Genomic DNA, 13,614 nt, shown 5'->3' with positions numbered 1-13,614 from the left:
TGGGTCTTGTGTGTTTTTCCATATCTCACAGAACTGAATTGGATGTGTATATTTTACAGGATGAATTGGAAAGTAAAATGAAATTATGGGTGCTAAAAGTTTAAATAATTTCGGGTGGTTAAAAAAGCAAATGGGGTCACTGGGGTCATCAGCTTTGTTGATAAGGCCTAAGATCAAAATTGGCCATTGGCATCTTGCACATCAGTTGAGATAGGAGACCAATTTTGTTTGGATTTTACTGTTACTTTGCAGCAAGAAAAATATTCATCTTTGAAATATACACGTATACCATCTACTGAGATCCAGTGTAAGAGCTGTATATAAAAAAACTGCCATTAAACAATTCCACTTGTTTTTGACACTGAATACTATTCATTCAACAATGCAATAATCAGTGTGCACAGTATAACTGTTTGTAAATACGTTGACCTTGTCATTAGCACTTCTCATGTTAGATATCATGCATGTGATGCACCGTGAAAGCGGGATCACATTCAGTCCATAGGATTGTTTGCGGTTAAAGTTAAAATGGATTTAAAAAAGGAAAAAAAAAAAAAAGACTTGAAAACGACTCAATCATCTCCACCATGGTCTTCCGCGTTCTCTGCTTGACGTGTCTGAAATTTTTTCTGAAATTCTTCATCAAAGTGCTTCAGGTCATCCTCACGAAGTAAACCCTGAAAAAAGGCAGAGGGACATTTGCTTGCCCAAATGAGATATGTGTATAATATTGCAGTGTAAGTGTTTCATAACGAGTGTTTCATAATGAGCTCGCTTGCGCTAATGGCGCTAAGGGTGTTAAGGGTGCTGTGGGGGGGCAAGACCAAAAAAAAACGGGTGGTTTACCTTAGGTAGGTGTCCGAGAAGTTTTGTTGCGTGTCGTTGGAGAAGCTTGACCCTCTCCTCTTCGATAATCTGCCTGCAGATGGCCACTCTCTCTTGCTCAATTGCCTCCTCTCGAGCCTTCATATCCTACGAGCGAGAAAGAGTCAGAAGGGGAAATTAATGCAAAAGTGAGTGAGCAATAAGTAGTTGATCTCCATCTTAATGTCCGGAAACTAAAATGCTCAGCGCACTCGCAGAAGAATTAGCGGGTACCTTGTCGATCTCCTGCTGCCGTCGTCTGTCTTCCAGCAGCTTATCCGCTTCGCGTTTGTGCTCCATCATCTTCATGCGCCGCTTTTGGGCGTTCATTTGCTCGATGCGGTCGTCTTCTGCAAACTTGTCCATGATGGTTTTCCGGAAAATTTCCTCTTCTTCTTTCTCCGCCTGCCGACGCATCTCCTTCATGGCCATCTGCTCCTGGCAGGTCCTCTGCAACGTCAGCCTCAGCCTGATGTTCTTCTCCATGTCGTCCTGGAAGACGGGGAAATATTTCCATGTGAGGTTTTGAGCTAAAAGTTCGCTGCATTCATGCCACACTTCCCTTCAGTACTACGCCAAGTATCATCACTTCGATGATCGCTCCAAACTGTAGAGAAAAAAAAAAGCATGGGAAATACTCTTACAATCTCTTTCTTCCTGTAGGCTTCTTCTTGTTCCTCGAGATAAAGCTCCTGGCGAATTCTCTCCATCTCGTCACGCTGTGCATTCTCATTAGCCATCTTCTCTGCGAGCTGGATAAAAGCAGGGACAGTTTGTCGAGTGAGAGCTAGTGACACGTTTAAAAAAAAGAAAAAAGAGAATATCTTGACATTCTATTGACCGTGTCTCTGAGGGCCTGTATTGCATCTTCTCGTGCTTTGATCTTGTCCATCCAGGCCTGCTGCGTCTTCTGCTGCCTTTTTGCAAACTCCCTGATGCGTCGGTTCTCTTCCTCCATCCTTTCTTTCTCCAAACGCTGCCACTCGATCCGCTGCACCTGGAAGTCCTTGATGTGCTTCTGGGTGGCGTGCACCCTCTCCAGCTTCTTCTGGAGCTCCCTTCGACACAGAACCATTTTATCAGTGTGTTGATTTGTCTTAAAGGGCAAGTTAAAAATGTTTTTTGCGCCCCCAAGAGTCGAAACACGGTACAGCGTTTTTACATTCCGAACCCGGATTTGATAGCTCTAAACGTGACCATCCAAACTCACATCTGATCCTCTTCATAAATCTTTCGCACAATCTCATCCACCATGAACTTCTCCTTGAGGAAGTCGTCGTAGGCCGCTTGTCTCTTTTGCTCTCGCTCGACAAGCTGCAGGTTGAGCTCGTGCTGGTAGCGGAGCTGTTCCTCTTGTTTCTTCTGCTCCTGCTCCTCCTCTTGCACGGTCGCCTTGTCGTACAGGATCTTGATCTTGTCGTCTATCTCCGCCTCTTCACGCTAAGGCCAGAGAGGAGACAGGGACAGTACAGGGGGTAACCATTTGTTTTGGGGGAGATACCGTTCAAGAGGTGCAGACGAGGACGTCACCATTGTCTCTAACTTCATAGCTTCATGCTCTGCCATCTGCGCCACCTGCTCCTTGCTCACGTAGGCCAACTTCAACTTGGACTCTAATTCTCTGAGCTCAATGCTGAGAAGAAACGATTCAAAATGAGCAACAAAAAGAGAAGCTCAAAATATAAGAACACAAATTTGTAATTTTGCAAGAATAAAGTCAGAGAATGCATTTGGGCAGCCATTACTTCGCATTCCACTAGAGGGTGCCCAAGTACCATAGTTTCTAATAAAACCATTAAATTGAAAAGAGACGTACTCTCTTCCCCCCAAAAAAGAGAGATTGAACAAAAAATGAAATATTTGCAAACTCTGATGACGGCATTCACGTCTTGAGTTTTGGTGAGTAGTGTAGTACCTGTTCTCTCTAATATGCTGCCTGATCTTGTCATCTCTCAGCTTTTCATTGTTGATGCGGGACAGCTCTTTAGCCAGCTTCTCGTCTTGGAGATATTTTTTCTCCCTCAACATTTTCTCGGTGTGGGCCTGCAAGTTGGTTAGGGAGTGGCAGTGAGAGGTGATCACCCAGAGGGGTTGGTAGCTTTAAAAGTCCCTCTAAAGTGAAAATACAACATCTTGTAATTTAACACGCAACAAAGAGTTTTGTTGAGACCCCGGCCAAATTCAAATGATTATTTTATTACAACCACACCCTGCTCAACTATCAGTGAAATAAATCTGGAAAATGGATGCTATTTTATCTATATGAAATCTCTGAATTGTCTCTCCAGAGACGGTCAAGACAAATAGATGGAGTGATTCAGCACAGAGAAAACACACCTTCAACATGATGTTCTCCATCTCTCTTTCTTTCTGTTCCTCCTGCACCTGCCTTAAGAACCTTTTCTTGTCCACATTGTCCTCCTCCTGTATAGCCGCCACCATTTTCCGGTCACGGTCTATTCGCAGGGCCTCCACATGCTTCTGCTCTTCGAGGGCGCGCCGTTGCGCCACCATCCGATACTGCTGACTGCGGCACAGGTGACGACTCTTGACAAAGCAGAAAAGACAACAAGCACGCTTATGGAAAGCCTTGGAGTATTTATGAAAGGGGGCCCTTTTGGTTTTACTTTTAAGGTCCAGGAGGCTCGCCAAATGTGGTGTGCAGTATTTTCTAGTATTGGTTGAATGCATATTAAAGGAAAAAATTAGCACTAGTACGATATGAATCTCTTACTAAGAAGACAATACTAGTTGCACAGCGTTTTCTACTATTTTATGAACATTTTTGCACACTCCTGAGACAGCTTTGGCACACTAGTGACACAACTACATCGTACAAGTGAGGCCAAAATACAATTGAACATTGTGAAGGACTCTTGTGCATGATAGACGCCTGTAAGTTGGACCTACTGTTACTAGTGGTGCAAAAACATAACAAACCAATCAAAAAGCCTTTGACAATTACGTGTACTAGTACAGCACATTAGTAGTAACAAATGTCTTGAAATAATAGTAATTTTGCCTCACTAGTAACATATTGTTGTCCAACTAGAACTAGTACTATGCCTAGATAAGTGAGGACAAAGTGCATACCATCTTTGACGTCCTTTATGCAGTGTTCAGTTCCAGTCCCTTGGCACGTGCCGCCTTTGCTTCGAGAAGTCTTAAAAACAACAAAACGAGTTCATGGAAAAAGCAGCGTCAACCGCGATTCATGTTATGCAGCCTTTCTTTTCAACTGAGCTAGTACCGTGTCGGAGTAAAGCTTTCAACTCGTTTGAAGCGTTTCGACGACGTTTATGCAAATGTTTGACGATGTTTCCATGGGAACCGCTGGTTAGTTATTGCGTCACATCCGGTAACTCCGGACTGTCCGCAAGTAGATAGAATTACGCGTTGAAACAACCAGCCCTCCAAATTACATTCAATAATGGTGTCAAAATATTGCACGTATAAATTTTTATTACTAAAATTTAACTAAAATTCATTTTAGTTTGTAACCAAGGCTTTTTCATTATTGTAGCTGTGGGCGTGGCTTCGTTTAATACCTGCCCCATGGAAGCAGTCTGAGCATTTATTTTATATCTAGTTTAAAATGCATGTACTGGCTATACCTCACACTACTACTACGTGGGCCTACTAGTAGTTATGTCACACACTAGTTTAGACAACCATACTATCAAGAAAACAGTACTTTAACTAATACATTCTATGAGAACAGTTGTGCATCAGATTTATCATGCTTCTTCAGCTACATTTTTTAAAATATATTTTAACTTCAGATTTGAGTTAAACTTTTTCTTGGAATGTGGAAAAGAACCAAAACCAATGTATAAATTCAGCATCTGTAACTTTTTTGGTTCATGTCCAAAGTATAGAATTATATGGTCAATGTTAAGATCTTAAATCAGCATTTCATGAAGCAGCGAAGATTCCAAGTGTGAAGACAGCAAATGCTGATTTTTCTTCAGGGTTTGTTAACGTTTGCAAAGAATGTTCAACAGTTTGTTAGTCATAGATGTTTTTGCAGCTGCTGGCAAAAAAAAAATAAAATAAAATAACCTACCTTCCACTACTTTTACAAAGTGTTGCAATCATTCGTCACTCGATATCGGCCTTAATGTCGGGTCATGAATGATTCGGCTTCAAATATAGTGCCTTCTCGTGGCCTATTTTATAGACATTTATTTTTTATGTTTTTCAGGTCAAATGCAATTAAAATAAAACAAATGGCCCATCTTGGTACATGACATCCAAAGTATTGTAGTAAAGACATTTACATATTAAATACAAGTGTTCTGTACACAAAAAGGTGCGCCGGGTGGATCATCGCGCAGCTTAACAACGGGAACTAATGATATTTCCAAATGTACCCATAAGAGGTTAACAGCACCCATTTTCATTTCATACATGGCTGGACCTTTTGAGTGATTTATGTTTAAATAGATGACAAAGACTGAAATAATTTTCTATGGGGAACACCTGAAAGGTGTGAGAACCATGAAAAACGTTCATAGTGATTGGCATTGTTCGTTCCGCCGTTTGTTGCTCAATCAGGGATCGAATCAGGGAAACGGTCCTCCATGACGTTTTCGCTCGGAGAATCTTCAGCAGCTGAGGAGACAAACTGTGTCACGTTTCCGCTGACAGAATCTTCAGCAACTGCTGGCAACACGGGCAAAGATTGAAGTTGTTCAACACTCGTGTGAGGTAAGTGTTCTATCTTCTTGATTTGTACAGGTTCTGAGGTTGTTTCTGTCTGTGAGGATTTCAAAACGGGGATTGGCTGTGAAAAAAAAAAAAAAAAATCCATCATTTAGTGTCACTATCAATAAAACAATGACCATGTTGGCTTGAGTGTGGAGGCTACAAATGAGGTGAGTAAGGCTGCAACTAACGATTATTTTTAGTGACGTTCCAGTACTGACACCAGCCTTATTTCCAGGTATAGAATAGTTGTGAAGGCTGCCGATTTCAGCGACCAATACCTGAAGGCAAAAAAAATGATAATCTGACGTTCAATAAAACCTCATCACCAATTCATTGTGCGACAATTACAGGCACATAAAAGAAATTTGGGGGCAAAATATGTTGTGAGCACCTAAGAAAAATTTTGATCCATCGTCTGCCAACCCGAAGAGCATACAATATGAGGGGTGGAAGAAAAATGTTGAAATTTTTTTACAGCTTCAGAAGAAAAAGTGCCTTTGAGCGTTGTTATACTGTCTATGTCTTTAATATTTGTTATTTGAAGGAATATTGCTGCCAAATTGATGCTAATGTATCTCTAGCATGTCAATAGGATTTTCCATTGACATGAGCATTAGTACTGGCGATGTATTTTTTAATGAAGATGAACGTAAATATACAATGCGTGTAAACATTTTTGTTGTGATTAGTTTGACAGTAAATATCAGTAGATACCTTCAAAGAGTCATCTGACGTTTCTGTGATGCTTTGGTTTTGGATTAACAGTTTGTCCTGTCTCAGGCAGACAATATTCCCCCCTGGTCGAGTTTCCTTCAGTTTGGGGAGTAGCTCCTTCCTTTTCAGTCGGACGGCATCACTGTAGTCCTGGCTTGAGTAAAAAACAACAACAAATATTTAGACCTATTTTCATCCCGGCACAAATATTGAATTTGAACTGTCGTGTTTCCTACTCACACGCCAGCTTCGCCTTGGATGACTGTTGGGTTAAAAATAGAAGACTTTTAAGAGAAGTGCAACAACACAAAACGTGACGTACCAATCTGAAAAACTCACCTTTCTCCTCAATGACTTTGCATACATGATTTGGTCTGTCATTTAAATGTTTGCTCATCACATCACCGCCCGATGCATCCACCAGGATGTCGCAGTTGAGACACACCAGCGTTAATCTAAAGGAAAAGTGTCAATGCATCAGATGTGAAACAACATTAAATCATTCATTGCCAACCGTGTTAGAGCATTTTAACTCACCTAAAAAAAAAAAAAAAAACCTCAGGCTATTTTGTTTTAGGACAGTGTTGCAGAACAACGTTTTTTTCTAGTCTTTTACATCTATTTTTAAAATCACCAGTAGAACTCAACGGAAGGTGGAAGGGAAACATGTCGAGCAGAGCACTGACTTTGCCGCTATTATTTGGTTGGAATCCAGCTGACTATAAACATCCACTGAGTACATAAGAAAGCAATAAAGAGTGTCAATTCAAATTAGGAAACCTACTTTACGGCAGATGACTGTTTCCTTTGATCAACTTTGGAAAACCTGCTCTTGTTGATTGTGCTATGAAATCTGGACAAAGAGCAAAAAAGACAACACTTATTATTAACCCACACACACTGGAACAAACTGCCTAAAATAATGGTTAGAAAAGTAACCTTATCATGTGATTTCCAATGGCAACTTTGCAACTTGTCCGGTAATTGCACGCGCCACAATCAGACGACAACAGGAAGTGGGAAGAGAAGTCGTCGATTTTGTTGTTGCACTCGATGCAGGTGTGGCAACTTCCATTCGTACTGAAATTTGGAAATGAGCAATTGATAGCGGCGTTCTCTTTTTTCTTCTGAATTGTCCTGATTTTTCCAGCTTCGTAAGTGATTCGTTTGGTTTTGACCAAACCGACATGAGGTTTGATTTTTGGACTGCTGCTTAACGTTTCGGACGATAAAATAAAAGAGGATCGATCCGCTGAATTTGCCATGCCGACCATTTTGCCACTCAGGGAAGCTCGAATAGTCACCTGCGGAAGTAAAACAAGAGAAAATGAATGTAAGGGGGACACTTTTCCAGAGCGGACGGGGACGGCGGTCACACCTTTGTGCCAGCGGGCAGGCCCTCCAGAACTGAAGGCTTTCTAAAAGTCTTGTGGACTTGAGTCCTGTGCTCCATTCGGTCTTTGTGGGTGAGGAAATTCAGTCGACATTTTCCACAGCGATGGATGCCTTTTTTCTGAAACCCAAAACAAATTGTACGCAATGTAAACCGTTGATCATTGTTGCTCAACTTTCTTCCGAAACGTTTTGTTAAATTACTGTCGTATTTTGAACAGCAAATGAAGTGACTCGAGTCTCTGGTGCAAATAAATAGAATCAGGACATCACTCATGTCAGAATGTAAACAAATTACTTTTGAAATGTAAAATGTGCGCCATGGTTCAATGAAGGATGGGATACACAGCCCTCGACTATTGTCGTAGGTCACATTCTGAAATACTCCATTGCTTTATTTGAAAGCATCATTGGAAGGCAGCATCTTACCTGATGTTTCATGAAGTGATGCATGTAACTCTGGCTATTTCTCAGAATCCTCAGACAAAAAGGACACAGCAGGTCTTTTGTGTTCACGTGGACACTTCGGAAATGTGTCTCCAAGTCCGAGAAAAAGGAAGATCTGTAATTGCACACCTGTACGGAAGAGAAAGCTGTGATTTGATCTGCATTGAGATTTGCAACATGTTTTGTGGCAGCAGACCTGGCAGACGTAGGGCATCTCCCCGGGCTTGTGGTTATCTTTCATGTGCTCCAAGAGCACTTGCTCTGACTCGAACGCCAGCTCACATATCTTGCAATTTGCTAAAAAGAAGGACATAATAGTTAAAAAGTGAAACTCGAGCTGATGCAGCAGAGCTGGAGGCCTCAATGTAACATACTGGACGACTCTATGGGGCTGTGCGCGCTCTCGATGTGGCACTGCAGCTGGAATGGAGTCATGTACTGACGGTAGCAATGCTGGCAAGTTGTGTGGCTCTCCCATGACTCGTTGTTCTGCTTCTCCAGCTCTAGGTGGTGCTTCATGTGGTTCATAAACCTGGAACAGATGGATAGACACACTAATCACTTGACTCTGGGAAGCAGTTGGGTCAGAATAAAGTCTATAGAGGGTGGTAGAATCTCAAAATGGCTCTCGCGGAAATGAATGAAAATGGTTGAATAAATCTGATTAATTAAACAATTTTGTTGTTCTGCCTAATGATGCAGTGGCAATAGAGGCATCCCCAACTATGTGCCACGAGTGCCCGATGAAGTGAGGCCCATTGTTCAGACTGCGCTTTCTGCTACTTCAGCTCCCCTACTGAAATCTCTTGTGTGGGTGACCTTTGACTCCTGCAGCGAGAGGGCAAGTGGGGTACACATGTGCTCCATTAAAAACTGCTTACAGAGAGCTTTTTTAAAAGCATTTCCAATGCAATTAATCAACGGAATGATTCATTCGCTGCTCATTTTTCAGCCTTCGGCTCATGGGGGTTAAGAGTCTACTAGTCTGTGCGACATTTTGTATTTTAAACTGCTACATGTTTTTAATCCTCATCTACAGTCCATTCAAGAAAACAAAGCACAGAGTGAGGCGCAGAAACATTTTGCTTAGAATCAACGCAAGTCTCAAGATTCCATGTTGATTATGAACATACCTGATGTTGCTCTTGAGAACTTTGAAGCAGCTTTGACACTTGAAAGTGATACTGCTCTTCTGCACAGATTCCTTGAGAGGATCCCCCTCAAATCTGCCATAGTAGAATTCTGACACCAGCATGATGCGTTTATGCGTGATAACGTTATCGGATAGCGGTGCGCTAACTTCCACTTTAGCCTGGCAACTCTGAAACAAGAGATTTAGACATGAAAATCCACAAGGTAACAAAATGAAACACTAGCTAACAAAATACACATACATACAGTCATATGATGATTCAATGCCTCCTGCTGAAGAAATTCTTCTTTACAATTGGGGCATTTTTTCTTTATGTCACCATTTGCCACTGGTTTGTTCACGTTTGCTTGGCCTAAAGGTACACCAAAGCATAGGAATAACTTGAGCAAGCATTTCAACAATATATTTTTGTTAGTCGTCAGGATTATGCAAACCTTTATTGCAAAATACACAATATAGCAGAGGTTAATTTTAGCTGGCAATAAAAGTTATAAAACTTACTACTTACCGACATCTAATTTGATTTTTTTCGCAGGAGTTTCAATTTGCTGAGCTGGCAACACCCGCCTCATTGTCTCTGTGAGGCACCCAAAAACAGGACAAGAAAAACCAGACTGATTCACGTGTTCTCAAATATGCGCGATGCCTTTTAAGAGCACACCTTTGCTTAAGCTGTTCGCTTGGACAGGCAAGGTAATGGTCTGCAGCGTGGTGGCCTGGCTGACTTGTAGCAGCTGCGGTTTGGCCGTATAAACAGTGGGGTTCTGCACGTTAGCCAACGTCACCACGTTGTTTCGGATCTGCTGCACGTGAGGCCGGTGGACAACGCCGGGTATCGCAGTTGTTACTGGGGTGACCCGCTGGATAAGCTGCTGCGGCTGAGTGGCTGGAATACAGAACATACAAAAGTGCCTTCAAAACCATAACAAAAGATTCACACCATCTCCTTTTTTAATATTAAATGCACTACAAAGTGAATTCAGAGATCTGTTGCTTGGTGCCTATTTGAATGCAACTGTTGAATAAAGATTGAAAACGAAATAGTAACACAATTTTTAAGCGGCAGTATAGCATTTTTCACCATTTCAGTTCACCTAATTTTAAGATAACTAATTTTAACATAAAAAAAAAAAAACTCCAACATGACAGCCAGCATGTGGACAGGGATTTCACGTTTATATGTTTGCTTTAGCATTAGTGCCTTGTTATTGTTGTATGGAAAAGCCCCATGTTAGAGTCTATAAACGGTCATATTTGTGCAGCCAAAAGTGAAGTTTTGTGTTGGCATAAGAAAGAAGCTAGACAAGCCATACAGTTGAGCAGGCTGTGGTTTCAACATATTTTAACAGACACCCCCACAGCATCTCAGAGTGGAGACAATGGCTGTTGAGCTTATCTCTGGTGTTCTGCCAAACCTGGAACACAGTTTTTACTCAACAAGAACATTTAGTATTTCTGATGACATGCAACTCAACGTTACCTGGTACAATGGCAAATTTGGTCCCAGGAGGATACTGATTCCCAAGAGTGGCAATGAGGTTGTTGTTGCTGGTTAACTGTGAGGTCACGATGAAGCCCTTGGATTAAAACACATCAATATGTAGCATATCATTTACTCAAGTCACATGGAAGAGGAAAAAAAGAAAGTAAAATGGTTTAAATGACAATACCTGATCATTAACAATAACGGGCTGTGGAGTCAGTGTCGTGAAACTGGCTGTAGGAGTACTGATGGCATTTCCAGCTATTTTCAGAGGTAACATTATAGAAGAGGAGGCGAGGGCTGGCGCAGGAGCTAGAGCAGGAGCCGGAGCAAGAGTTGGAGCAGGAGCCGGAGCAGGGGCAGGGGCAGGAACTGGAAATGGCGCAGAATTGACCACTTGCTTCTTCACATTGACTTTGAGAGGAGGTGGAAAGACAGATTGAACCACTTTTTCTTCTTTTGCTGGAAAACAGGTTTAAAACAGGATCACATATGGACATCTGATATTAGGTGCAACAACCAAAGTAATTGCTTAGGACAAATATATTGCAATATCAATTAGGAAATCTCTACATGACCAAACAGGTCAAGTGCTGGACTGCATCAAAATGGTATCACTGTCATGAAAATATGTGCAAACAGTAATTCTCATAATAATAAAAAAAAAATGTACATACAAACTACTCCAACAAAAATGGGCTCATCATCATCGTCGGCATCCTGAATCAACACCTCAGGAGCTGCTTTCTGCCAGGGCTCCAGCTCTTCTTCCTCACACTCCATAAAGAGTTCAGACATTTTGGACCTACAATACAAACCGCATTTACGACCCACACGTACACAATGCATTTCAAGTGGCATTGTAGACTTGTACGGGTGTCAAACTCATTTTTGTCACAGGCCGCATCGTAGTCATAGTTTGAAGCACCCCCCCACCCAACCCCCCAACAATGCATATTTTCCCCATCATGCTGGGCCTCATTCCCTCCATCCGTGCCGCTCTTTGTGTTCTTATTCAGGGACTGTGAAAATCTTTAGGTGTAAGGCCAGCTTTAGGTATATCTGGAGGTGTGACCCAAAACATGAGTTTTGCCATCGGTTTCACTTCAAAATCAGAAGTAACGGATCGTTTTCTGCCTCTTGGTAGGACCCTGCATGATGTTTACGAATATTATGAAATGGTATGATGAAGTAAACACGAACTCAAGTTTTAATCATTGTTTCATGGCTGTTGTATTACAAACACTAGAAAAAGGTCCATTGGCAAAACGTCCTTTGGCAAGACAATCTTAATCCACCCAAATCACAACCTAAAGCACTGAAATAGAGCCGCAAACAACAATAAACTATGTAATTTAGAGGGCGGCGAACAAGAAAACAACTTGTTGAAATATTTCGACTATTGATACATGTAAAATGTTTCAACGATCTGTTCATGTATCCGCACAAAGCTTCCGTCCAAGATGGCGGCGGAATTGACGACGGGTGCGGGGTGGTCGTAACCACATTGCAAGTAAATTGTTTCAATAAAATAAAATAACTGGTCACTAATTTTATTTGATGAGAAATATGTGTCGGTATAAATGTGGTACATTGCCATACACAAAATAAACGACATACCGTGATAATGTAAACACAAATTTGGGATTTAAAGACAACACACGGCATGGGATTATTTTAGTTGACAATACAGCCCGAGTGAACATTTTTTTCAAATGCATCTTAAAACACAAGAATTAAAGAAAACACGTGCACGAGTAAGCATTTATAAAATGTTAGCGTCAAGTTCTACTGCAGCAAGTAATGCTAACTTGCTAGTAGGGTGGTGTGTTGGTTTTTTTTTTTTACACTGCCTTTCCCCCCCCAACAATTTGTGGTACAACAATTTACAACAATTCCACGACTTTGGTGCATTAATTCAATCATTCAGCCCGCATTGCTTGTTGTGCTCGTCGCAGGAGAACCTTTAGCTAGCATTAGCTTGTTGTCATTGTCTGATACATGGATGCTGGAATAAACTGCATCGTGCAGAGAATGTTTTCATGGAGCACCGAGAGAGCTTTCTGCTTACCTCTCTACCAGCCAATTCAAATGATGAATCACCAGCGTCGCTTTGGTAATTGGATGTGGACGTTGGTTTACAGATCCTGCCTACTTTTTTTTTAACCAGCAGTGGAAATGGTGCCCTGTGTGAGAGCCGAGCGCGGCGGAAACACTCGATGCGCCTCTGGACCAATCATGGCGTGTTCCTTGGGAAGAGCAGGATGTACTAGCGCCCCCTGAAAAAAAAAAAAAAAACTCGAAGGATAAATGGAAAGCCTGCGAGCATTTAATGGCTGTCTTTGATATCCAGTTTTCTTTACTTTCCATGCTCTTTGTCCTCACTAGTAGGGCAACCTTGGCATACTACGAGTACAGTCAGGTTACTTTTCCCCCACTACTGGTACTCGTGCCGTATAAATAGTAACTTTTCCCACAATCCCTTGCGGTCAACCATATTGTCAGTCAATCAGCAATGCTCGTGTAAACATTTATATTATTAGTTATTGTTGTCACAAATCTACTTTTCTAAATAGCAGCATGGTGTGTTGCTGTGTGAAAACATACTGTCCATTGTTCTGGCCGGGTTTGCTGAGTTCTGTGCAAATGTTTGTGGTGTCCTGTTACGGCTCTCATGAGCGGGCCCCTGTGTAAAAGACAATGTCAAAATGATCTGCATTCACACAGAGCTGCAAAACTATCCGTAGATCTACAGACTTACTAGCAATACTTTCCCAGGTTATTTTTAGATGTGTTACTTGGCAAAATTTCGAGCACAATCATTTGTGCCAACACAAATCACTAACTAGAT

At 41.6% G+C, this 13,614-nt stretch overlaps 2 protein-coding genes across 3 annotated transcripts; both read right to left on the bottom strand.

The window, feature by feature from the left end:
• Positions 1–205: 205 nt before the first annotated feature.
• mns1 (meiosis-specific nuclear structural 1) lies at positions 206–4,226 on the bottom strand. Its single transcript, XM_049717180.2, has 11 exons — positions 4,115–4,226; positions 3,958–4,027; positions 3,202–3,411; positions 2,780–2,907; positions 2,395–2,497; positions 2,075–2,304; positions 1,706–1,922; positions 1,509–1,616; positions 1,099–1,356; positions 847–972; positions 206–677 (listed from the first exon to the last, which is right to left on the bottom strand). Exons 2-11 carry the CDS (start codon positions 3,958–3,960, stop codon positions 573–575), a joined length of 1,488 nt encoding a protein of 495 aa, XP_049573137.1. The 5' UTR covers positions 3,961–4,027; positions 4,115–4,226; the 3' UTR covers positions 206–572.
• A 782-nt stretch (positions 4,227–5,008) lies between these two features.
• On the bottom strand, positions 5,009–13,079 carry znf280d (zinc finger protein 280D). 2 transcript variants are annotated; one of them, XM_049717178.2, is made up of 19 exons: positions 12,835–13,079; positions 11,441–11,568; positions 10,951–11,225; positions 10,761–10,857; positions 9,942–10,166; positions 9,789–9,857; positions 9,526–9,632; positions 9,261–9,448; positions 8,502–8,659; positions 8,324–8,424; positions 8,110–8,256; positions 7,667–7,801; positions 7,228–7,592; positions 7,073–7,141; positions 6,628–6,743; positions 6,529–6,550; positions 6,289–6,442; positions 5,763–5,852; positions 5,009–5,650 (listed from the first exon to the last, which is right to left on the bottom strand). In XM_049717178.2, the coding sequence occupies exons 2-19, from the start codon at positions 11,559–11,561 to the stop codon at positions 5,414–5,416; spliced, it is 2,676 nt and encodes an 891-aa protein (XP_049573135.1). In that variant the 5' UTR covers positions 11,562–11,568; positions 12,835–13,079; the 3' UTR covers positions 5,009–5,413. The 2 variants fall into 2 exon arrangements, with proteins under 2 accessions (XP_049573135.1, XP_049573136.1); XM_049717179.2 differs by lacking the exon at positions 5,763–5,852 and having other exon boundaries at positions 12,835–13,060.
• Between the last annotated feature and the right edge of the window lie 535 nt (positions 13,080–13,614).

Source organism: Syngnathus scovelli, chromosome 4, assembly GCF_024217435.2.
Source record: "Syngnathus scovelli strain Florida chromosome 4, RoL_Ssco_1.2, whole genome shotgun sequence".
Classification (NCBI taxonomy): Eukaryota; Metazoa; Chordata; class Actinopteri; order Syngnathiformes; family Syngnathidae; genus Syngnathus; species Syngnathus scovelli.
Note: the sequence above shows the minus strand (reverse complement) of the source record. Positions and strands in the feature narration are given on the sequence as shown.

Excerpts from the sequence above, each read along its gene's own strand:
- mns1 (XM_049717180.2), bottom strand. Across the intron at positions 2,498-2,779 it reads CAGCATATTAGAGAGAACAG|CATTGAGCTCAGAGAATTAG; the intron begins GTACTACACTAC and ends GTTTCTTCTCAG. Across the intron at positions 1,357-1,508 it reads CCTACAGGAAGAAAGAGATT|GACGACATGGAGAAGAACAT; the intron begins GTAAGAGTATTT and ends CCCGTCTTCCAG.
- znf280d (XM_049717178.2), bottom strand. The coding sequence starts at position 11,561 with ATGTCTGAACTCTTTATGGAGTGTGAGGAAGAAGAGCTGGAGCCCTGG. Across the intron at positions 5,853-6,288 it reads CGTCAGATGACTCTTTGAAG|GTATTGGTCGCTGAAATCGG; the intron begins GTATCTACTGAT and ends TTTTGCCTTCAG. Across the intron at positions 5,651-5,762 it reads GAACGTCACTAAAAATAATC|CCAATCCCCGTTTTGAAATC; the intron begins GTTAGTTGCAGC and ends TTTTTTTCACAG.